Here is a 27259-nt window from a genome sequence, read left to right on the forward strand (position 1 = left end):
AACCCAACAATTGGATGTTTGATTCATCTGAAAATTTCAGGGCTGATAGATATTGACCTAATGAACATTTTTACTTCATGTCAGATTTGCTCTTAATGCTTTCGTTTTTGAGATATAAGCCAAAAACTGCATTTGACCCCTATGTTCTATTTTAAGTAACGGCGGCCATGTTTTTTGACGGATCAAAAATCAAAGCACACACTTTGTGCAGGATAATCTAAGGAACAACCATGCTAAGTTTTAACCAAATCCATTCAGTAGTTTCAGAGGAGAAGATTTTTTAAAGTTAGCAAATATGATGAACAAATTGTGAAAAATTGTCATTAAAGGACAATAACCCCTTAAGGGGTCAATTGACAATTTTGGTCATATTAACTTATTTGTAGATCTTACTTTGCTGATCTTTTTTGCTGTTTACAGTTTATCTTTATCTATAATAATATTCAAGATAATGACCAAAAACTGCAAAATTTCCTTAAAATTACCAATTAAGTGGCAGCAACCCAACAATTGGATGTTTGATTCATCTGAAAATTTCAGGGCTGATAGATATTGACCTAATAAACATTTTTACTCCATGTCAGATTTGCTCTTAATGCTTTCGTTTTTGAGATATAAGCCAAAAACTGCATTTGACCCCTATGTTCTATTTTAAGTAACGGCGGCCATGTTTTTTGACGGATCAAAAATCAAAGCACACACTTTGTGCAAGATAATCTAAGGAACAACCATGCTAAGTTTTAACCAAATCCATTCAGTAGTTTCAGAGGAGAAGATTTTTTAAAGTTAGCAAATATGATGAACAAATTGTGAAAAATTGTCATTAAAGGACAATAACCCCTTAAGGGGTCAATTGACAATTTTGGTCATATTAACTTATTTGTAGATCTTACTTTGCTGATCTTTTTTGCTGTTTACAGTTTATCTTTATCTATAATAATATTCAAGATAATGACCAAAAACTGCAAAATTTCCTTAAAATTACCAATTAAGTGGCAGCAACCCAACAATGGTTTGTTTGATTCATCTGAAAATTTCAGGGCTGATAGATCTTGACCTAATGAACATTTTTACCCCATGTCAGATTTGCTCTAAATGCTTTCGTTTTTGAGATATAAGCCAAAAACTGCATTTGACCCCTATGTTCTATTTTAAGTAACGGCGGCCATGTTTTTTGACGGATCAAAAATCGAAGCGCACATTTTGTGCAGGATATACTAAGGAACAATCATGTTAAGTTTCATTCAAATCCATTCAGTAGTTTCAGAGGAGAAGATGTTTGAAAAATTGTTAACGACGACAGACGACGACGACGACGACGACGACGACGACGTCGACGACGACGGACGCCAAGTGATGAGAAAAGCTCACATGGCCTTTTAGGCCAGGTGAGCTAAAAAACTATGTTAATTGGACATGCTTTGATACAATATATGCCCTTGAATTTTTACTAGATAACATTTTTGTTCGCTTTGGAGATTCCGTATATCGTCAGATTATCGGAATTCCAATGGGGACTAACTGTGCACCACTTATTGCGGACCTGTTTTTATATTGTTATGAGTTACAATTTATGACAAAAATAAGCAAAGACCCATCGAAACAACATCTGATAAACAAATTTAATAATACTTTTAGATATTTGGATGACATTTTGGCTCTCAATAATGACGACTTCAGTATGTATATTAATGAAATTTATCCTGTTGAACTTACTTTAAAAAGCTAATACTAACAATGACCACTGCCCTTTTCTCGATCTTGATATCTATATCACTAATGGAAAGCTGAATACTAAAATTTATGATAAAAGGGATGATTTTTCATTTCCTATCGGTAATTATCCGTTTTTAGATGGTGACGTTCCCTTGTCACCATCTTACGGTGTTTATATATCTCAACTTGTACGATTCGCTCGTGTATGTAACAATGTTTTCGATTTTAACGAGAGAAATTTATGTATTACTGAAAAATTATTACACCAGGGTTTTCGATATCACAAACTAGTCAAAACATTTACTAAATTTTATCACCGGTATAAGGAAATAATTCGTAAATATAACTCAACATGCAAACATCTTATATGCACAGGTATTTCGCATCCAATCTTTTATGGTAATATTCTTTACAAAGCACAAACATGTCAGTATTCACCTCAAAAGCTTACAAAACCTCGCACGATACTGGTGTCACCTAACGTTACACACTCAAAGACGTAAGCCAAAATAAAAACGTTGCAATGCATGTTGTTCAGATGGCCTTTTACAATAAATTTTAAAGGATTGATTTTTTCCCCTGAGAAAGGATTATTTTTTTTTTCTTAGATAAAAGATGTTAAGCTTTAGTTTTATTAACAAATTAAAAATAAAAAGGTAACTTGAATTGAAACCATTTGTTTTATATACATTTTAATTATAAAGGCAATCGATTACTTTTTTTATGGATAAACTATGCACTGCAAATGCACCCATCTTTGCACTCCAGAATGTCAAGGCGAAAGGACTACGGCATATCTAGCATGTCGATCAGTTCTGCACAAATATATGCAAGGGAATTAATGGGAATAATTATTATTGCTGGTTTTTTTTCTTTTAATTTGTATTATAGCGGATCCGACTATTAAAGTTCGGAAAACACTTCAGTTCCGCGAGAAAATCTCTCCCAACCCCTTCTCTATGAATCGGTGGAACTTCAACATAAAACATTAATTTTAAAGTTTTCTTAATAAGCAAAAAAATAAAATAGCCGTATTCCAAATCGTCTGTGAAAACCGCAATAATGACAATTAGGCGGAACGTTAGAAGTATATTTGATTAAATAACGTCAAAATCGTATGTGGGGACATTGTATCGGACATTTTAGTTTTATCTGATATCTCGTATATTAGATCTAATTTATGGGAATTTAATATCAAAATACAGATAATTTTTTGTACTTTCATCCATTATAAAAAAAAATTATGTAGCAAATAGCACTGTATTAAATAAACATCATGAAAAAACAGAAAACGCAACCCTACATTTAATTTGGTTTGAAGGGGACAAAATGTCGGACATTGCTATTCAACTCGAATAATAAGAATTTTATTTTAAAAATTCATGATTATTGCATGAGGCGAAAGTGTGATCTTTGTACAAAATACTAGTATAAGAATTATTTACTTTCGACATGGGGATTGCTCTGGAATTTCCTTTTTTTGGACAATTTAACAAAAATTACGACAACCTTTCGTGCATGGGACACATAATTTGTATCATCTTGACCCATTTTTTTTATATTACCGTCTTTTCGAGAGAAAAAAATCGACATTACGTCATCGCCCAATTATGAATTGCTTGTTCTAGAAATTTTTTTTTATCGTTTGGTAATAAAATTTACATGTTTTTTACGGTATTCAGAATTACACAAAATTAAAAGTGTAACGCGGGACAAGGAAATCATATTGCAAAATAAAGGTTTTATTGAGTTTTAATTAATGAAAATGGTCTGTTACATATACAAAATTGCAATAATCTGAAAGAAGAGTTTAAAAGCTTTAAAATGATATACAACACTTTATAATATCAATTTTTATGTTTAAAAATTAATAAGATGAATGTGTCTTGTCCTTGATTTTACCAAAGTAACACCAGTAGCGTGCGACGTTTCTTACAAAACCTTTAAACAGACTTATTAAGAAGGGATATAGTTACGATACTGTTGTCAAGTCATTAAAGATTGCATATTTTGGCGTTAATATTGAGTCACTGATAAGGTCTTTGCATCGGAACTAAACACATTTATTCTAAAAACAGTTGTTGGCATGACACGGGTTATGTTCTTCTCATATATGTTATGATGGTATGATACTAAACCCCTAACGGGAAGGATTGTGCCTGATGTTCATATGATGAAATCATAATCTTTCAATCAGTTTAGTTGAAGTCTGGAGCTGGCATGTCAGTTAACTGTAGTCTGTTGTTATTTATGTATTATTGTCATTTTGTTAATTTTCTTTGGTTACATCTTCTGACATCAAACTCGGATTTCTCTTGAACTGAATTTTAATGTGCGTATTGTTATGCGTTTACTTTACTACATTGGTTAGAGGTATAGGGGGAGGGTTGAGATCTCACAAACATGTTTAACCCCGCCGCATTTTTGCTTCTGTCCCAAGTCAGGAGCCTCTGGTCTTTGTTAGTCTTGTATTATTTTAATTTTAGCATTGTGTACAATTTGGAAATTAGTATGGCGTTCATTATCACTGGACTAGTATATATTTGTTTAGGGGCCAGCTGAAGGACGCTTCCGGGTGCGGGAATTTCTCGCTACATTGAAGACCTGTTGGTGACCCTCTGCTGTTGTTTTTTATTTGGTCGGGTTGTTGTCTCTTTGACACATTCCCCATTTCCATTCTCAATTTTATGGTAATTTTCGATTGTTTTTCCTAAGGAGCACAATATTATGTGTGTCAATCAGACATCTCTCCATCAAAGTCACAATATGTAAAAGTAATCCAAAATAGGTCAAAGTACGGCCTTGAACACGGAGCCAATAAACCATGTTTAGGTTTACCCTTTTATAGAAAATTACTCATATAGAAAAAAAAAAGAAAAAAGAAAGGGGTTTAAGCTCAGAACTACTTTCACACTTGGATACGCTAATGATTGTTATTTGATTTCAAGTATAAGTCAACATGTCTAATATGAAAATCAGAATTGCAATTTTAAAGAAAACGAAATGTTGACAGGAATATTTATGTAGACAAAAGTTAATTAGATTTATATCGTTGAGCCCAAAACAGTTTAATAATGAAATAAGCACTTAATAATTGTTATCATCTTAAGCTCCTTCTGAATTTACCTTTACCAGGAACGCTCAAACCGGATGTCCGCCTTTCCCCCTCTTGTTTTTATATTTCAAAAGAATTTTACCGTATTCAACATTGATACATCGTTGCTGCCTTTTACTAACTTTTGTTATCGTTAATATTTAAACAAAAAGTTAAACACCCCAAAAATACTAGTAAAACTGAGAATGATAATAGAGAATATGTAAAAGAGACAAAAAAAAAAAAAAAAAAAACCCGACCAAAGAGCAGAAATCAGCACATGAAAACTAATGGATCATCAATACAGCGATAAACTCCCGAAGCCGGAGATTGGCCCCTAAAAAAAATGTGTACAAGTACAACGAATGTAATGTTACGTTATTTAGATGTCTGTATTACGATAAGTTAATTACCTGATTCCCACTTTGATAGTGACATGCAAGTAAAGTTACTGAAGATAAGCTGGAAGCATCCAAACAGAAGGAGGATGTGTTCTGTAAAGCCGGTTTGATCTAGAAAACAAGGACACTCATGATTGAAAATCCTACAGCAGTTATATGCTATGCTTTGAATATTTGTGTGCTATATTCTATGTTTTGATTACCTGTGTGCTATATTCTATACTTTGAGTATTTGTGTGCTATATTCTATGTTTTGAATATTTGTGTGCTATATTCTATGCTTTGATTATTTGTGTGCTATAAAAGAGGGACGAAAGAAACCAAAGGGACAGTCAAACTCATACATCTAAAACAAACTGACAACGCCATGGCTAAAAATGGAAAAAGACAAACAAACAACAGCACACATGACACAATATAGAAAACTAAAGAATAAACAACACGAACCCCACCAAAAAACTAGGGGTGATATCTATGCTTTGATTACCTGAGTGCTATATTTTATACTTTGATTATTTGTGTGCTATAGTCTATGCTTTGATTATTTGTGTATAGATTTATCCATTTGAATTCATCATACATTTTGTCAAGATGTTGAATTGGTAACAGTTTTGGTAAGCGTGGTTATTCGATGTATAACAGTTAAAGCCGAAATAAATATTTAAAACTTATGTAATCCAAATTATTTTTAAATACGTTCTAGAATACATTGTTACAAGTGAAATCATACATCTGTTATCCAAATATACAGGATGTGTTCAAATTTATTTAGATGGTTACAAGAGCTTTGGTAAATTTTTGTGCATAAAATCAAAGTTTGAAAAGAACGATTTGTCCCAAAGCAAGGTTATCTGTATCTAGATGTTTTGATATACTCTTTTTCCTACAAATCACGTAACCATACAATGAAATACTGTAAACCAACTTATTTTCGCGGATACTTAATTTCGCGTTTTACCCTTTCTAGTCCACTTCGTGGCTATTTAATATTGCGATTTTCTTATTTACTTGATGTAGCTTATTTGGCAAAACTTTTATGAACTTTAGGTCCTCAATTCTCTTGTACTTCATTTGGCATTTTAACATTTTTTTTATTCGAGCGTCACCGATGAGTCTTCTGTAGACGACACGCGCGTCTGGCGCAAATATTAAATTTCAATCCTGGTATCTATGACGAGTTTATCATCAAAAAGGAAAGATTCTAGTCGATACTATTTATATTCGCGTTATTTTCTACTCGCGAAAGTCGCGAAAATAAATCGGTTGCGAAAATAAGTTGGTTTACAGTAAATCAATCTTACGAAACTTGTCGAACGGTTTTTTGTAGTTGTGACCATATACAGAAATCTATATTAATGTCATTTAAGTATTTTAAACAGAGCTTGTCATCAGTAAATTATACAATGAAGCAAATCGACTAGGATACGACCTTCATATAAACATCAACAGTTTTTCTGCGACTAAATGACATTACCGTTCCACTAGCTTGTAAGTTGTCTGGAACATAGAAATGTATCAGCTCCTTGACAACCTCTAGATAATATGTAAAAGGTTTACATTTGTTCTTTTTTCTGATCTTTTTTCTTTCATCAACATCACCTGTTGTGTACTGTAAAAGAATGTTCATACTTATTTCAGAGAAAGAAAAACAACACCATGGCAAAAAATATAATACTACAGTTAACAAGATATATTATTAAAAACTAAATTATGAATTCATAGAATTAGTAATTGGAACGAGTTATAGATTTACGTTTTATTCCATTATTTTCCAAAATGAAGAACTTGAAGTCGTAACCCCCTCCCACAAATGAACCCGTGGTGCTGGTCTCAAATATTTAAAATTATTCAATGGGAAGTCTCATGTAATGGTATGTCGTGAAGAAAGAAGAAAAAATGAAATTTAGTTAAATGGAACATATGTCTGGTCTACCATGACGCTGATATTTGGCCAATTTTGTCTCGATAGTGATAGTAAAATATATAAAATAGATATAGGAATATGGGGTTTGAGTGCCAATGAGACGACTCTCAATCCAAATAACAATTTTTAAAAGTAAACCATTATAGGTCAATGTACGGCCTTCGAACACCATTTACTGCGACTAGTATATTAAATATCAAGGTGCTGGAGACATTTTGCTTTAATGATTGAGAGTACTTATGTTAAGTGACGGGAAGACCAGGCATTGGGGAAGTAGTCCGTTCTTTTACATCACATTTCATTATATAAAGCACTATACGATAAAAAAATAACAAAAGGAAAAGTAACAAAAATAAAACCTACAACTGTCATGCAATTGGGAGATTTAGCTAGCTATATAACCAGGTTAAACAACAATTTTCTTTGAAAGTGCCTGTACAAAGTTCGGAATATGGCGATTGTTTTTTTATCCGTTCCGTTGCTTGATAACTTTTGATTTTGTCAGTTGTAATATGCTTCCTCATTTATAAAATTATCTTGGAGTTAGGTATTTTTTGTTTTTTTGTTATACATTTCCACAACTGATGTTTTTTTGTGACGCCTTATTATCGAACGCTTTAATTTAATGTTAAGTTTAAAGCGGAATGCTGATCAATGTGAAAAAGTGTTGAATTCATCTTCACTATCACAGAAATTTCGCAGACAAAATATTTTCAGAACTAACATTGTTCCATTTTAATCGATACTAAGTTATTTGCATTTGCGTAAAACTTAAAACATGCCAATTTAGTATCTATTCGACTTTCATACAAGTCAGATGTTTAGGTAGCTATAAAACCAGGTTTAATCCACCCTTTTCTACTTAAGAAAATGATTGTACCAAGTCAGGACAGTTGTTGTCCATCTGTTTCATGTGTTTGAGCATTTGATTTTGCTATTGTTTGAGGGGTTTTCCGTTTTGTATTTTCCGCGGAGTTCAGTATTTTAGTGATTTTACATTTTTTTCAATATATATGTGTTCCGGACCATATGAGTATCTGGACCATACGCGTATGGTCATGACCATATAGGTATACTCATATGGTCGGACCATATGAGTATATACTCGTTTGGTTATAAACGGGCCGGACCATATGAGTATTTGGACCATATAGTATGAAATTCAAAACAGTGTAGCTGTGGCCATTGATTGACACATTAAAATCATTCATTGACTGGGACAATTTAGGTGAACGTTTGTATGTAACGACCAATGCTCACTATGTACTTTTTAAAGACACTTAAACTATGGGGTCACCAAAGGTTCTCAACACCTAAATAAAGTAATTCGAAAAATTAATCAGAAATAACACGATATTTTGATTTATATCAATTATATAAATCAAAACACAAAGGTTATTCCTGATTAATTTTTCGAATTATTTTATAATTAAAGGCGTTAAGAAACCTTTGTTGACCCCACAGTTTAAATGTCTATCGTAGGTACGTCATGAACAGTGGTTGTTACAGACAAACGTTCACGTAAATTGTCCCAGTCAATGGATGATTTTGATGGGTCAATCAATGGCCACAGCTACACTGTTTTGAATTTCATACTAGGTATTTTACAAATATGTACAAGAAACGTTGAAATTATACAATAAACTTTACCATAAAAAAACACAACCTTGGTAACATGAAAATAGATTAATTTTATAATTCAAAGGTTACATGATTATACATAAACACTACATATTGAAGCCACAGTTACACGAGTTAGTTATCATCACTTATTGTGTTCTTGCAAATAGTTTTAGGATGGCATTTGCTACCACACGGTACCATTGCTTTTCTGCATTTGCACGTTCTAGTGGTGCATGAACCTTTGCAATTACACCGTTTGCTAGCAAGGGAAAAGCTAGCCTTCTTAGCAGCTGCGTGCAGAGATATTGAGGTTGTGGACCACTCTGATGTGTCTACGGTGTTATGCAGAAGTTCTAGATCACCAATATCATAATAAGATTGCAATATACCATATTGACAGGACAACTTAAATAAAGTTTGGTCTTTGCCGGTGACGTCATCTACTTTGCATAATAAACGTGGAAAATCACCAGACGCCCTATCAACTACCGGTATACGCACAGTAACAAAACAGCCTTTTACGATATGGGCATTCGATTTTGTCATCTTCTTATTGTACTTACGCATGGTGTTTTGAACAGAGTGTTTATACTTTTTCTCCACTATTTGCCTTATTTTGTCATGTGTTGAGTCGACACTTGTCAACGACAATGTTTCTGATACTGTATCAGTTTCTTCTGTCAAAAGATCATGCAGGATTATGCAATCAATATCTGCCTCTATATCAAGCCGCCTACGTTTTGCAACAGAATCATGATCCGTCTGTGAGTCATTGTCCGTCTGTGAGTCTATGTCTGTATGTGCGTCATTATCCGTCTGTGAATCATTGTCTATCTGTGAGTCTATGTCTTTCTGTGCGTCAATGTCGTGCTGTGAATCATTGTCCGTCTGTAGGTCTATGTCGGTCTGTGAGTCATTGTCCGTCTGTAAGTCTATGTCGGTCTGTGAGTCAATGTCGGTCTGTGAATCATTGTCCGTCTGTGAGTCTATGTCGGTCTGTGAATCGTTGTCTGTCTGTGAGTCAATGTCGGTCTGTGAACCGTTGTCCGTCTGTGAGTCTATGTCTGTTGGTATATCCTCGCTTATAAACATTTCAATTGCTTCTTCGTTGATAAATTCGTCAGTTGCGTTAGTTCCTACAAATACCCCATCGTTTGCCTTTTGACCAAAGACCGCCTCATATGGGGTTACCTTTATACTTGAATGATGTTGCGTGTTCAAAGAGTACTGCACTTCGTACAAATGTTCAAGCCAGCCAGAACCAGGGTTTTCAGATCGTTTTGCGGCAAGTAATCCATAGAAATGAATTATGCACTTGCTCTACAAGACCTTGAGTACGAGGATGTCTAGGCCTACCAGTTATAATCTTGACATTTCCTCCGGGCCAAATCTTTATTGTTTCTCTTATAATAGCATTGCAGAATTCACGACCATTGTCATGTTGTAAAATGAACGGAAGGCCATTGACAGAAAATACGTGTACCTTTAGATTATGTGCAACTTCAATGGCGGATTTACGTTCTTGTGGCCAGAAAAAGTTAAATTTGGAAAAGTGATCTATGTAATGTCCAATCCAGCAAAATGGACCGTCAGGATCTGCAGGCTTATCAACTAAATCCAACTGACCCCTATGCATAAAATGTTTGGATGAAATCGGTTTTAACGGTGCTATGTTATTTTGAGGTTTCTTACACGCACATTTTACACATCCTTTAATAAATTCCTTACAAAGGCTTCTCGGGACGCCGTAAAAAGTATCCTCAACATCTTTGAATAGTTTGTGATAACCTGTATGAGACCGAGTTCCTTCGTGAACTAGCTTTAAAGTCTTGAACATATTTTCGACTGTCACTACACGACGCCAGTGTGCAAGAAGGCCAGAAAGAAAGGTATAAGAAATAAGCTAGTAAGAGTTACAGAATGAATAAAACGATCATTGTTGAAGGCCTAAAAATTGCTAACTTCAACGTCATGCGGTCTCTGGTGGAGAGCTGTGTCATTGACAGTCATACCACATGCATATTCTGATTTTTGGAATAACATTTTTAACTAAAAAACGTCTATTTATTTTACAACTATTAAAAACCATATAAGATGCGATGACAGCAATTAAAAACAAAAACACATATAGGAAAATTCTGAATATTGCGCTGCTAAAGAACTGCTAATGCTGATTTATGTAAAGATTAAAAATTAATCAAAGCCATAATATGTAGAATTCTAACCTCTTTTGTTGGAACACACAGCTCATTCTCTAAACCTAAAACGGCACAAGTTACAAGTTGGAATCCTTTGTCCTTTGACATATTGCCGAAATCTGGGTGTATCTGTTCTCTGTCCGTCTTTAGTGTCAATTATAAGACTCTTTATCCTTTCAACCTTTTCGTCAGTTAGTAAAACAGTTGACTTCTTTAGTAAAAGTTCATTCAGAAATATTTGAAAGTTATCTTCCGAAGACGACATATTGCCATTCACTTGTAACAATAAATCGGTAATGACCATAGGACTGGTATAAAATGTGTTTACTATAGTATTGACCAGTGAGTAAAATTTACTATATGAAACTGTTTATTTTTATTAAGAAAATTGTTTAATTAATTAATTAATCGATCTTTAATAGCGTCTTCTCAATGACGTGACAACTAGAAGGATCATACCTTATTAAAAGTAAAGTCTTAACAGTAAACGTGTTAATTACCCCGACCATACGCGTATGGTCGGACCATATGAGTATATACCCATATGGTCATGACCATACGCGTATGGTCCAAATACTCATATGGTCTGGAACATATGCACTTCAACTCACCGAGTAATTACCATACTGTTCGAATACAAATTGTTTGTAATCGTCGAGCCATACCTCGGCAACTCTGTATTCATTTGATATCCTTGTATTACCTGCATGCCAAGGAACAGGTCGATAAAGATGAGCAACATGCGAACAGGGAATCATATATATTCCATCTCCACATGTTATATACTACAATAAATTTTATACATGAATCTGCAATTGCATTATGGTATGGTTGATTCTATTCCAGAAATACTAAAAACAAAAAAAGCGGGAACACATGACTTTGTGTCTTTTTATCTACTTGTTTTCTTTATACAACGAAGTTAACACGTTTGTGATAGCCACTACATAGCCCATGTATGCTGACGCGGAACTAAATCATGCTGAATCGTTTGAATTTCGTTTTTCGTATCAATACTACAACTTTTTTAATATACGAGTATATATATTCAACACGTCTGATTCAATATGAATCTGTTCAGTTTGCTCATCTACCTTTTCAATGCTTGAATTCTTAAAGGTCCATTATCTCTTTACAATTAATCTAAAATTTCGTTTTCCATTTTAGTAGTTTAAACATGGTAGAAATATATTATTTCCCGACCATTTGAATGGGGATATATTCACTAAACTTGCTTATCAAGAAGTTATTCCAATTAGATACTACTAAGAAATAGTACATACAGTGAAACATTTTATTGAAATCTTTATAACATTCTTTTCTGTTTTTGAAATATGTAATATTTTATGTAATTACAGAATTTCTGACATCCAATATTGAAAATAAAAGTGAAAACTACCTTGATAGCCAGCTCTATTTGTTCACCACCCCATACATGCATTCCTGTATCCAAACCACCAAGTTCTTGAAAAATTGTCTTGTTTGCAACAATCATGTTACCCTGTATACTGGGAAGTCTAAATAATAGTATCTTTTAAATTAATCACTGATTAAAAATTTGGTGACTATGTTGAACGCATCTATCCAATCGAACTAGAGATAAAGGATACAACAGATACAGTTAAGTCGGCCTCATATCTTGACTTATATCCAGAAATTGACAATGAAGGTCGGTTGAAAACAAAACTTTACGACAAAAGAGATGATTTCAGCTTTCCAATTGTGAACTTTCCATTTTTTTGTATGTAGCAACATTCCAGCAGCACCTGCATACGGATTATATATCTCACAATTGATACGATATTCCCGTGCTTGTATTTCCTATTATGATTTTCTTGATAGAGGGTTGCTGCTTACGAGGAATCTATTAAACCAAGATTTCCAAATGGTGAAGTTGAAAAATCCCTTTGTAAATTTTACGGACGCCATCACGAGTTGGTTGACCGTTATGGAAATATAAAAGAGAAGATGTGGTATGATTGTCAATGACACAACTCTCCACAAGAGACCAAAATGACACAGAAATTAACAACTATAGGTCACCGTATGACCTTCTACAATGAGCAAAGCCTATATTGCATAGTCAGCTATAAAAGGCCCCGAAATGACAATGTAAAACAATTCAAACGAGAAAGTTAACGGCCTTATTTATTCTAAAAAAATGAAAAAAAAGAAAAAAATATGTAACACATAAACAAACGACAACCACTGAATTACAGGCTCCTGACTTGGGAAAACCCGTTTCACAGATGATATAAAATATGTTCCTCATGTCGTAACTACAATGAATGTGACCTACCGTTTAGACTATTCACCGGATTTTTTATAATATAAGCAACATGACGGGTGCCACATGCGGAGCAGGATCTACTACCTTCCGGAGCACATCAGATCACCCCCAGTTTTTAGTGGGGTTCGTATTGCTTATTCTTTAGTTTTATATGTTGTGTCATGTGTACTATTGTTTGTCTGTTTGTCTGTATGTCTTTTTCATTTTTAGTCATGGCGTTGACAGTTTATTTTCGATTTATGAGTTTGACTGTCCCTCTGGTATTTTTCGTCCCTTTTTTAGTAGATTTCTACGAGATAGTGGATATAACGATAAAGACTTATAATTTCAGTAAATGTTGTCTCCTATCTTTCTATCGGTTTTCGTAAAATGACTGTACCAAGGCAAAAATAACATTTATTTTATCCTCGTTCTTTAGGTTGATAACGTTAGAATTTTGTCACGCTTTATAATGGACTTCCCTTTTTATATTTTCCTCGTAGTTCGGTATTTGTTTTAATACTTTTTCTCCTATGTTTGTACTTAATCTATTGAAAAATTTTATGATTATTTGTAACCATTCCATTGCAAAGTGTAGATTTTCACAAATGAAAAACTGATGAATTATCATAAAATGTGCGAATTTTGACCAAACATTAACATTTCGGATAAAGGATACGGTTTCATTTAAAATGGGCAACAACCTTACCAAAATGTTATCTAATGGTATACTATCTTTTCAGGATAATTTTGTTTATCAATCAAAATGTTAAATGCGCGATCGAAATAAAAGAGAATTATCATAAAAAATAAAACATGAAGAAAGCAATTGTTTTAATGTATATTTGATATACGTATTACCAGTAATCAATTTTTATATATAATTGTTTTTTGCAGTTACCATGACAATCAAAAGTTTGTATTGAATTTGAAACTTGATACAATGATAGAACCGTAAGCGTTGTTGGAAAAAAATATTTATTGTTTGCCATAAACTGTTGTATTTAAAAAGTCATACTAAATGAGTAGACCCAGTATCCTCAATAAACGGACCTGTAACAGGTCAAGACCACTACCTTATATGGAAATGCATAAATTAGCATACTTATGTTCTCGCACATGTAATTGTTTATTTTCATGTGACGCAATTTATTTTCACCTAGGTTTTTGACCAATCCACATAATGAGTCACAATGCATGATGGACTACTACGTGTTTACAATCAACCAAGAACACGTGTTATTTACTGAAATACAACACATTTTTTTCGTGCAATGTGGGATTCACAATTTCGCTTAGTTTTGAATTTTGTGTATCCTCATTTATAGTTCGTGATATAAAGTATTACTTTCATGCTCAGATTAACGAAGAGTTGTTTCTATGCGAAGAAAAAAGGGTTTGTATTACCCGATATATAGCCATTAACATGTTTGATGATGGCATGGAGATTTCATGTATTCGTCCACCAGACAGCAACGAAACAACAGCGAAAAACACAATTACCAATAAAACAAACTTACTAGTGTAAAGTTAGCCGTCGATAACAGCCGGTGCTAATATTCACGAGTACAGCAATTTTCGTATAGATAATTAAAGGCAAATGTGTGATCCTTAAATTTTGTGTTCGTAAAAAAGGCAAAGAAATATTTACATACATCATGTACATGGCAGTGTAAACAAAATCTATAAGTATTTATTGTTGTCACATTTCAATATATTTGGGTCATTTATAGCTTACTTTTCAGCATTGAACCTATGACTGGTTACTTTACTAGATTATGTCTTTGTTGGAAAGATGTCTCACTTGGCACTCATACCTCATCTTCTTATTTCTATATACAAAGCACGTTTTAGAAAAATAGGTAATATGGCACCCACTATGATCCGAAGACTTTAAATAATGGAGATATATTTAGCTATATACCGTACCCGCTCAGTGGCGGATCCAGAGGGGGGTCCGGGGGATGGAACCCCCTTTTTTTGGACGATCAATGCATTTGGATGGGGTTATGTAGTTGCCCCCCCTTTTTGTCCAGGGTTAGGACCCCCCTTTTTTAAAAATGGCTGGATCCGCCCCTGCCGCTTTCATAACACTTATTTTTAGCATACTGAATATTATGATGTTCTTGCTTTTAGTTCAGGTCCTGATAAAAATTTTCCAGTACAGAAAGAAGTATTTCAATGAAAGTTTTCGTGTTTTTCTAGGCAGAAATGATTTTGGAATGACATACAGGTTTAAAAGAGCTCAACAAATTTCATAGTGGACAGTGGTCATTTCATCTGAAATTTCACTGTTTCAGGTCGTAAAATTATTGCACAGGTACAATGGAAAAAAACCTGTTCTACAACTTTAACAAGGCGAAAAAGAAAGTCGAATAGGGAAGCCCGTAAACAATACTTTTTTAATCTGAGCATGCAAATTGAAGATTATGTTATATATTTTATAATAATCACATTTGCAGAACAAAAACATATATTTTGAGAATCCCAGACACTATATTGGTTGACAGTTCTTCCATAATGATTAATTCCACGTGTTTTCAGTTTGTAGTAAACTCGTAGTAGCCCACAATGCATTGTAGCTCATTGAGTCGATTGGTCAGTTTTTAAAGGCCGTATTGGCCTTGTGTTTGGGAAATTACTATGCAAATATATTCTGACGTAAAGAAATCTAGAGTTCTCGACCTGTGTAAAGGTGTAATGTTTTAAAAATTCAATTTTTTGAGTTAATCGACTGTGTATGTAATGAGAACAGTATTACAAAAAAAGATGAGAACATTAATATTTCTGCTTCATATATAATGAATATAAAAATGTCAGCTTGAAATAGAAAAAGATTTCATTTTAGTCATTTTTTTTCTAGAATTCTTAATCTTTTCGACTTTATTTCATGATTTCACATGTGGCAACACCCCTCGCCCATTGAAAGTTTTATCAAATGATGCAAAAAATTAGGCATGATCACCAGCGTCTATTCCGTCAAATATATGTACACCAGTAATGAAGCAATTTGTGATTTTTAACTGAAATTTTTGGACATTGTAACAAAAGCTTATATAAAATTTCACATTATCATGACGTTAAAAAATTCAAAGAATATATAACAATACCTGATAGGAGAAGCTTCAAAATTTTCTCTACTTAGGAGGTATTCACTTTTAAATGGCATAACCGTTTGCATTAAACGCCAATCAAATGAAAATGTGAAAGGTTTTTTCTTTAGATCTAGATCAGTCTTCTTATACTGGAAAGTGTCCTTATCAATCCCATCTACTACTGGCACTACAAGAGCACGTGGTTTTTCCTTTAGCTGTTGCAACAATGGTTCTAGCCAAACTACAAAACTCAAAGGCAATTATAAGTGTTTCAACTTATCTAATGTTGAAAAAACTAATTGCGGAAATTCTTTAGCTTATATTTCCATTATCGTTCATTGATATTACTTTTCTTTTCAACATTTATAGCTGCAAACGGGTAACATCTTTAAACTGTTCGCAGTTTTTTTTTACAATAGCAGAATCGATGATGTAATATATTTAGAGATATAAAGTCATAGAATTTCCGTATTTCTAAAATGTTCGATGGTCAGGTTTGATCGTCTATGTCATGGCATTACATTAACTGGCTTTAATAGACATTGGTTAAACAATTATGTTCAATACTCCATTATAGAAAATGCGAGTGTATATTGAATCAAAAATAGTTTCAACTGCATGTCATTTAAAGGAAGTCAGATATCAAAAGTTAACACCTAGAATCCGATTCAATTAATAATTATGACTGCAATCAACTAAACTACACTGACAGACTTAACAGATTTCATTTGATATCTTCAAAAGTGACTTGCTGTCCTTGCTTAAAACAACCAAATACTAGAATATTCCTTTGCGGTCAGAAAGTTTGCCTCATTATTTTATGAGCCATTTAAATATATTGCAAAAAGCAAAACGAAACCAAGAAATATATACACGGATTTATTAGATTGGATAATCGGCAGACTCTTGTTGGCTCCTTATTCTCTCAAGGCTTTATTTTCAAAGTATCGAAATGTTTCGACAATAGTATATTCTTTGCTAGATTCAATAATTTAGTTTTTTTTAAACACAAATAAAAGTATTCTTAATTGTAAACGTAATAAGAATAAATCTGCCTTTTAAATATTTGAAAATTACTTAGCAAAAATATCTGATCATATCGCAGTTGTACACCTGACGTCTTGATGAACAGAAGTGAACAGAAATGAACAGAAATGAACAAAAATGAACAGAAATGAACAGAAATGAACAGAAATGTAAATACCCTCTGCTACTTCCTGGTGTGAATCCATGACAACGATAACATCTGCAATTGTTCGATCTATTCCCCGTTGCCTGGCAACCATGAGGCCTTTTGGTTCTTCGTTTCTGATAACACGTACATTGTAAAGATGAGATAAGTAAATATCAAGTTTGTTTTTTAATTCCCCTAAATCAAATAAAAAAAATAAACAATTTTAATATTTTTTTTTGAAGCATGATGCCATTGGAAATAAACTTATCATACATACAAGGATTAAAATTTTGTGGTTGCGCCAGACGCGCGTTTCGTGTACAGAAGACTCATCAGTGACGCTTGAAATTTAAAAAAAAAACAATGTCAAATAAAGAACGAAGTTGAAGAGCATTGCTAACCAAAGATTCCTAAAAGTTTAGCCATAAACAGCTGAGGTAATCTATTCATGAAATAGAAAAATCTTTATTTAAAAAAAACCCAAAGTTTTATTAAAGTAAATTTATAATAATGACCATTTTATATACGCCAAATGTGTTTTCCCCTGTATATTCGTAATTCAGATGCACGTTCAAAAACAAACGCTTTACATGCTAGAAACGCGATACAAATAACGAAGTGTTGTAACTCGTCCTCTTGTCTACTATACAGTTTGTGTTCACACATCGTTGTCAATAGAATGGTTTTTTATGCGACTGTTATCAATACGAATGAGAGGTTTAGCTTAAGTTACAATAAAACCAGGTTTAATGTACCATTTTGTACATAAAAAAAATGCCTGTATCAAATCAGGAATGTGACAGTTGTTATCCATTAATTTGATGTGTCTGAGCGTTTAAATTTGCCATTTGCTAAGGGATTTTTCGTATAGAATTCATACAGTTCAGTATTTGTGTGATTTACTTTCTATTACAACTAATTTTTTTTAATCAAATTTCAAATGTCAAATGTAACAGAAGACCTCATATGACTTTTTGATAATTCGAACAGTTTTAGTCGGTCTGTTCGTATTCGACTGCTCGAAGTTCGACTGTTAATAAGTTCGTAAACTGTATTACTATAAAGATAAAAGATAGAGATGAAAATAAGGCACACCCTTTTTTGAACCATCGTCTACCAGAATGATTTCTCTCAGTAGGTATGATGGTGTTCTATCTAGTATACTGTGTACGGTTCTTAGAAGAACGCTCCAACTTTCATCTCGAAACGGTATTATAACGCTGACAGGTGGCAGTTTAAAAATGTCATATGACTTTGTGCACCTAAAAATAAAAAAAAATCATGTAAATAATATCATGTATCATTTTTGCAAAATCAATATTCAAACTAATTCAGTTTAGATCTGGCTGCCATTCATTACAAATTCAGCTGAAAATTAATGAAAAACGGAATTTTCTACTTTAAAAGAATGTGATGATTGTGTTATCATTTTGGTTTTATGATGAGGGTTTATGGATGTCTGTATGTTTATTTGAAAATCTTTTTAATTTCAAAATTTAATTTTTGCAACTTTGATAATTAAAATGAGGTCGGCAAGATAGGGGTCAGTGGGCGTGGGATTCTTAGTACTAAATAAACTCATCATAGATACCAGGACTCAATTTTGTATATACGCTAACTTACCCATTGTAAACTGTATTATGTGGTAAACTTCTGTGAAAAGAGATCAGATCGCTGACGAAGACATTATATCCATGCTTGTTCTGGTCTTTCTCATATTGCCTTCTTTCTTCGTTTGAGAATAAACTCAAGTCTAAAAAAACAGCTTGACCAAGTTCACCTAGAAAAGATAACAAATGAAACAGTTGCACGTTACAAAAACTTTAAGAACCTGCAAACAGCCATTTCACTGTACAAATATAGATTTACAAATAATATCAATATTCTCTTAAATACTTTTTTTTATGTCTTCCATCTTTTTTTTTATTAGCGAAACTACTATTAAAGTCAACCGATAGGACACAGTAGGAAAGTTTGATGAGTCTTGCTTATTTTTGCCCTGCTTCTAAATATTTTTTTCGAAAAATAACTAAAAAATATTTGGCGTACACTTCGATGACAAAGTATATATTGTAGATTATTTTAAATGCCTGGATTGCTGGAAATCTTTTTGCGAAGGTTAATCTTAGTACGTTTCGTAGCATAACTTCAATACCGATGTAAAGAATTTATTGCATAAAATTTCTAATGACAAAAAAAAAAGGAAAAAAAGAAAAAAAGACTTAATAAAAGAAAATTCTATAAAGCGATGTTGACTTTATGACCTTAAATTAATTTTGAAATCCTTTTAATATTCATTTTGTCAAATTACTTCTTTCGTTTCTGCTGATGGATACATGGCTTTCATATATTTTGGTTTCAAAGTTCCAGGTATGTTCTTCGGACGCACGAAATTAATAATGTTTGTATTTTTTTCATTTACTAGCATTTGGTTGACACCACTGCTGGTGGACAGTTAGTTCCGGAGGATATCATCAGTTCAGTATTCAGTGCTTTGGTAATGGTATAATTTATAGCTTGCTATTTTTATATTTACCGTTGACATATTATTTGACTTACCAATTGATTTGAATCGAGCGACTAATGAGTCTTATGTAGATAAAACGCGTTTCTAGCGTTCCGATTAAAAGCCTGTTATCTTTGCTTTGTTTTAACAATCGTTAAACAAAACATAATATTCATACTTGTTTGCAATTTTGTTAATAAAAAAACACTCACAATTTTTTTAAAAGCTATGGTAAAGATATGTTTTCATTGTGTATAAGGCGATTACATATTATAACAAATCCTATTAACTATTATTACGTACATTCATTTGCTGATTCTTATTTTATAACGCAAACCTGGTTGATACTGGTTAAAACTGGTTTTTGCCAATAGTTACTGGATCATGTACACTCCAATATCGAAAGGATGGTATTTAACAAAACCCGAACACTGAGTCCCGAAATTTGTTATTTCCCAACTTAACCAATGAGTTTACTAGACAGGACTTACGCCCTTTCATATAAATTTGTATATACTAAATATTTGTTCAATAAAGTTATATTTAAAAAATGAGTTAAACGAACAGATCAAAGATCCAGACTGCAATATTTTGGAATCTAAATGTGTTTGCAAGAACATGAAGATACGTATATAGGCTTGCCAAATTACCCTTGAAAATGAATTTTTATTTTTATTAATTATTTTATTTTATAAATATTATATTTTTAAAGTATTCAATATCTCTACATCGATCATGTTCAGATGCGTGTAGCTTGGCATAAAATAGTAGTTTTAAAATGAAACGAAACCGGGTTCTGATATTGTAACAACAGAAAATCTACAAAAGATTTCAGACGCTTTTATCTTTCGAGATCCAAAAGAAGAGTCTGCGTTAAGTGTGCTTTGCTAATAAAGAGGATGTCAGGGAACTCTATTTTTAATAGATTATTTTCATTTGTCCTACACTTTTTCTATTCTGGGGAAGCATAACAACGGCAATTTATATGACGTTATCATTTAATTTTCTTGTTATCTGAATTTTGGTTACCATTATATCGATATATATACTTTACAATATATAAATCATGGAATCTGAAGATAGATAAAGGCAACAGTAGTATACCGCTGTTCAAAACTCATAAATCTATGGACAAAAAACAAAATCGGGGTAACAAACTAAAACTTAGGGAAACGCATTAAATATTAGAGGAGAACAACGACACAACATTAAAATGTAACACACACAGCAACGGACTAAGCATTAGACAAAATCCGATGAGAATAACCAATATAACATCAAAACCAAATACATGAATTTGGGATAGAAGAGTACCGTGACACGTCTTATAGTAATGTGAATTCACACTCAAAAACAGGAGAAAACAAACGACACAACGGAAACACAACGTAAAAATGTTACACACACAGAAACAAACTATGATATAACAATGGCGATTTTCCTGACTTGGTACAGGACATTTTTAAAGATAGACGATAAATCATTTGTTTGATTTTATACATTAAATGTTTGATTTTATACATTAACAGGATAAATGAATGCACTAAAACACTACTGAATTTAAAAAAAAGTGTACTCGCTTAAGTCGTTATCCTATTCCAAATTGTTTTCCAGCAGACTGACGGGACAGAGACTCAAATACATGCTTCAAGCAAATCACTTTCTTATCTTTACGGGGATTTATTTTCAATGAAATTTATTGATATGCTTCTTCAAGATCAAAACGTGTTTGCCCATCCAAAAGGTCGGTTGGTTTTTAACTCCTTTTTTCAAATAAAAAGGATTCATCATATTTTTAAGCTTTATAATGTAAATAAAAAGCATACACATATTATTGTATTGTATACATGCATTACAAGTTAAATGACCTTAGAAAAAAGTAAAATCACAATAAAAAATAAAAAAGGTCAGTTTCCAAACGGAAAGTCCCTAATAAGATAACAAAATCAAAAGCTCAACCAAATCAAACGAATGGATAACAACAAGAGAATGGTGGATTAAACCTGGTTTTATAGCTAGCTAAACCTCTTACTAATATGGCAGTCGCATAAAATTCCATTATATTGTCAACGATGAGTGAACAAAACAAACAAACACAATAGGTAAAAATACAACATCTTATTATATCTATATATACAAAGCACATAAACAAAAATTAAAAAGCTCAGAGGAAAGTTCCAAACGGAAAGTCCCTAATAAGATAACAAAATCAAAAGCTCAACCAAATCAAACGAATGGATAACAACAAGAAAATGGTGGAATAAACCTGGTTTTATAGCTAGCTAAACCTCTTACTAATATGACAGTCGCATAAAAATCCATTATATTGTCAACGATGAGTGAACAAAACAAACAAACACAATAGGTAAAAATACAACATCTTATTTTATCTATATAGACAAAGCACATATAAAGCAAAAATTTAAAGACAAGAGTACAAAAATGTATCATAGAACAATAACAGTATGACGGGATATACCGAGTCACGTCAAATAGATATCCCCAAAAGCAAAGTAAATAGTAAAAGTAATATCCAAGCAGACAAATACAATGTTGTTAAGAGAATTAACAACATCAGTGCCCAGAATGTATACTTCAAGACAATCGTGTAATATTTTTAAAGCTGATACAGCAAAAACTGTACAGAATGTTCAAAATGCCATCTTATTCATTTTTAACTTCTTAACGTTAGAGCTTTGGTCGGATTTATTTATTTCAATTATCCGCCTGCATGAATTAAAGCAATTCTGTATTGAAGACATTCGTGCATCATTCATGCTTTAACCGTTTCTGACCTGGTCCTTAAGTCTTATTATGTAATCTCTATTTCGTCTTACAACCATTTCTCTGTTAACGCTTAACTGGCACTACCACCATTTCAATGTTATGTTTCACCTGGTCTGGAAGTCCTATTATCTAACTCTTATATGGCTCTACTATATGTCTGTGTTTTCTCTTCCATGTCCCTATGATCATTCTATGTAATTTCAAGCCTGGTCATAAAGTCCTATTATATAATCGCTTACCTGGTCCTACTTTCATTCTTTGTAATCTCTGATTAGAATCGTTTCCAAATCTTCGATTTCCCACAATTTCTTTCCATGTAAAATAATTGTGAAGACAAGATAAAATTACAACTAAGAATACTATATAACAGTAATTCCAAATTAGTTTCATTTGAAAAAAAATCCAAGTTTAAGGTGAAAAGTAAATATTACTTTTATTGTATGATTGCATACTATTTTAAGACACAAACATATTGCTTTTTATTGAAACTTAAGAATATTGTTTGTGTTACTTAAATCTGTATGATAAAACGATTTGTCATAACACGCACATGTTACAATAATTTTATTTCCATGGAAAAAAATTATCGACAAGGACAAAATAAGTCCAGTAAACGAATGAACTGTCTTAATCTTAAAAATCGTATAAATCATATGCATAGCTACTGAGAAGACAATTAGACCATGATACCATCTTTTGAAATATAGCATGTTATAATAGACATGTTACGAAAAGGTATATTCTCGACGTTGAGGTTGACAAATTACACTTTAAATGTGGGGACTGTGTCAAAACATTGATTATCGAGTAAAACAGGTAAAATTCAATTTAAGTGATATTAACCAGTAAAATTGAGAATGGAAATGGGGAATGTGCCATAGAGACAACAACCCGACCACAGAGCAGAGCAGACAACAGCAGGTATCCTACGAACTTCTTGTTTATAAGAAATAATACAAAAATATAGAATAATCATTTTCTGATATCATTGCTTGTGGTTATATGACTGGAAAGGTGACCTTGTTAGCGGGCGATTTTTTAGTATGCATTTCTGAACAAAATCAAATACTAGTAATAAGCCAGTTTTTTACTATTTTAATTACACTTTCAATCTGCCAATCCACTTCTGATCCTCGTCCTGAAAAGTCATGAAATATTTGTCACTGGACGTAAGAACATCAACATTTAATTAATATCTGCATATCCGCACAAAGTTGGGGAAGTCTCTATACTAGGCTTTTGTGATTGTCCCAAGTCAGGAGCCTGTAATTCAGTGGTTATTGTTTGTTTATGTGTTACATATTTGATTTTCGTTCATTTCTTTAATATAAAAAAGGCCGTTAGTTTTCTCGTTTGAATTATTTTACAAATGTCATTCCACGGCCTTTTTATAGCTGACTATGCGGTATGGGCTTTTCTCCTTGTTGAAGCCCGTTTGGTTGCCTATAGTTGTTAATTACTGTGTCAATTTGGTCTCCTGTGGAGAGTTGTCTCATTGACAATCATACCACATCTTTCTTTTTTATAGTTACAGTGTTCCACGAACGAAAATTGCAAGAGTATTGCTTACATTACATTTGTTCTGCTCTTGTTCTATACACTTAGCTCCACGTTTATGGCATAAAAGAAGAATACTGGACGAGGAACGAAGCGCGGTATATTTATTTGACATAAAATGGAAAAATCCCGGGGAAATATAATGTCAAACCTGGCCGATTAAAAAAAACCATCAGTAAATTAATCTGTTGAGCATCATCATGCTGTGCTAGGAAACTGCTACGATTCATAGTGTCCACAGAATACTGCATACAAATGCAATGCCGGTATTTTGGGCAAAGTTGTGCCCGAGGCTCTTTGTCTTGTCTATAAACGACACGATAATTGCTGTTAATTACCGCTTACGCTTCTGGCATATTATGCCACTCCTCCATGTATTTGTCGAGGATGTGAAACAGGCAAAAAGCGGGTTACATTTGACATAGAGTCCCTATAAGTATTTAACAGATTTATATATTAAAGAATTGCCAACAATTACAAGGGCGAGTGGGGCGAGCGGATAGCCTCTTCTCCTGTTCGCCAGCACGCCCAGCCTTCCGCCAGTTGAATTTCGTAATATTGTTTTAGTCGGTTCTGCATTGAATACTACCCGTCCAAAAGTTCTGACCATGGGTAAACACACCTTTAATTACATGTCCGTCACTACTGAGTTCGAAACAATTTAAAAATAGTAAATTTCTTTGATTTCGAAGAATTGGCGCTGGAGTTTTTATCTCCCATCCATCACTCCTTTTTTCGGGGATTTTATACCCATTCTGCTATATTCTCTCATATGTCAGATTTCCAAAATATGAAAACGAAGAAATATTAGGGGGCAAACAATTAAATTCGAAAGGGGGGCTCGTCCTGAATATGCATGAAATATTTTCCATTTGACGTTAAGCATCCAAAAATCAATTAATTAATCAAAACAAAAGGGGGAGGGTTCCCGAGTCCGAAATTCTTTTTTGAGTTTTTCGACGCTTTCAATCAAGTTATTTTTTTTCTAAATTTAACACTATAAGGTGTATTTTTTCTCGATTTTTTTTTATTTAGAAAAACATACCCCCACTTACATTTGAAGTTTAATCGGTCGTTCCCTTATGAATTCTTCATTCTTCACGGAATAACATTATCAAATTCTTGTTCCATAAGGAGTATTTATAAAAAGACTATCTAAGATAAGTTTTTGAAAGGACGTTAAGAAATAAATATATTCGGACATGTGCATTTTAAACACGAGATATAATTGACACACAGGTGTTTTAAATTTTTTAATCACTTTTGTGTTTTGATACGATACCCAACATTTAAAGTCTAATTTGTAAACCTCAGCGTCGAGTATATACCTTTTCGTAACATGTCTGATGTAAAGTGCACAAAGTACGTACACGTGTAGTTTTTATTTTAACAAAGAGGATTAACTTTCATAGAAATATATTTAATAAATCTTCATATTTCTAGTTGAATACACTTTCTTGTTGAATATACTTGATTAACTTTATCATATTTACATTATAATTTTGTAGTAGCATGGTATTTTGTATGTTCCATTCAATAAAAAGTATAATGTTATTATATTGGAAAACCGATGTAGTCATCAAATGTAACACAATCTAACAGCTGTGAGTCTTTGTACCTAATTCCCGTCTTATCTGCCGAACGGTGATGGTCACATTTTGAATTACATAAGATGAATATAGTAAAATTAATAGACAGTTTTTATAATTAAAATTGTGGTATGTAATCTACTATGGATTCATTATTATTCGAGATATTCTTGAATAACTTAGGTACAGGTGAGCAATACATTTAAATGTCCGACATACTATAAATTTTGTGGGCTTGTATGCAGTATTTGGCAAATCAACGAAATCAAATATCCACCAAAGTGCAAGTTTTCGTCAATCCGTGAAAATTGGTACCTACGAAAAAAAAATGAATCCACAGTATCACACAACTATTTTAATGAATTGTTCATCTTTAAAGACCATTCTTGAATAAAATTATATTTAAGTCTTGGCTAAATATTTAATACAACTCAAAGTTTCTGAAATAGATTTGATCATGCAATATCTTTAACAGTTCAAACTTGATAGCTTACTAATACTCCCACTTGTATGACTTAAAGTTGAAGACACCAGGTTACAGTTTGCCGTTTCCGAATCTAATACATCATTGCCCTTATTTTCAAAAGTGTTCACCAAAATGTCCTGATTGGTTTAAAATGTCATACACAATGGAAATTTAAATAATGACGTGACGTTATTTTCATTTTAGGATACGAACAATGAAATTATCCATGATTCTTTAAATTCTGAAACGGCTAATTATGTACGTCAGAACCGCGTTTATTGTTCATATGATGCTCGACCCAAAACAATTAACATGTCAAATATAGAATGAGGTGAATCGAGTGCCCGACATTCCGAAAGGTATTGGAAAATGCAGTTAAAGTTATCTTTTCCCATAAAAGATAGAATATCGAACGTTGTTTATAAACAGATAATCTGTAGATATGGCATTATTAGTGATGATTCCTGTCAATACAGAAGTGCTGAATTCATTTCATCTGCTATGTAATATATATGTTACAGGCATTTTCTAAATCTAGTCAAGTTCAATAATGACGATTTTAACTTTTACCGTTCAGGAGTTATGGTTTATGAAAGATTGAAAAATGTGTTTCCAGTCATGTCGTTGCATTTAATCATGAACCATTCAACCAAAGCATTTTAAATTTTGATATGTTGTTACTCATGACCAAAAATGGAGGTTAAATTTGATATTGACGATTTTCATTTGCACCGTTTAGGAGTTATGATTTTTGTGATATTGAAAAATGCCAAAACACAAACAAATGTTAATAAATCCGGTTTGCTGTCACTCTGACAGCCTCTTGTTAGAGAATAAATTAATTCTACCGAACTGATGAT

The 27259-nt window shown here is 32.8% G+C and overlaps 1 protein-coding gene across 1 annotated transcript in view; it reads right to left on the bottom strand.

The window, feature by feature from the left end:
* The window catches only part of LOC139511935 (polypeptide N-acetylgalactosaminyltransferase 5-like), a 28327-nt gene extending 5040 nt beyond the window's left edge, over window positions 1-23287 (bottom strand). Inside the window, exons 1-9 of the mRNA XM_071299129.1 lie at window positions 23027-23287; window positions 19118-19274; window positions 18590-18756; window positions 17525-17689; window positions 16336-16561; window positions 12356-12473; window positions 11568-11741; window positions 6686-6820; window positions 5224-5322 (exon numbers count right to left, since the gene is read on the bottom strand). Coding sequence (XP_071155230.1) covers window positions 5224-5322; window positions 6686-6820; window positions 11568-11741; window positions 12356-12473; window positions 16336-16561; window positions 17525-17689; window positions 18590-18756; window positions 19118-19274; window positions 23027-23177 — 1392 coding nt within the window. The 5' untranslated portion in view covers window positions 23178-23287. The remainder of the gene's footprint in view (window positions 1-5223; window positions 5323-6685; window positions 6821-11567; window positions 11742-12355; window positions 12474-16335; window positions 16562-17524; window positions 17690-18589; window positions 18757-19117; window positions 19275-23026) is intronic.
* Between the last annotated feature and the right edge of the window lie 3972 nt (window positions 23288-27259).

The sequence above is a fragment of the Mytilus edulis genome, chromosome 2 (assembly GCF_963676685.1).
Source record: "Mytilus edulis chromosome 2, xbMytEdul2.2, whole genome shotgun sequence".
Taxonomy (NCBI): domain Eukaryota; kingdom Metazoa; phylum Mollusca; class Bivalvia; order Mytilida; family Mytilidae; genus Mytilus; species Mytilus edulis.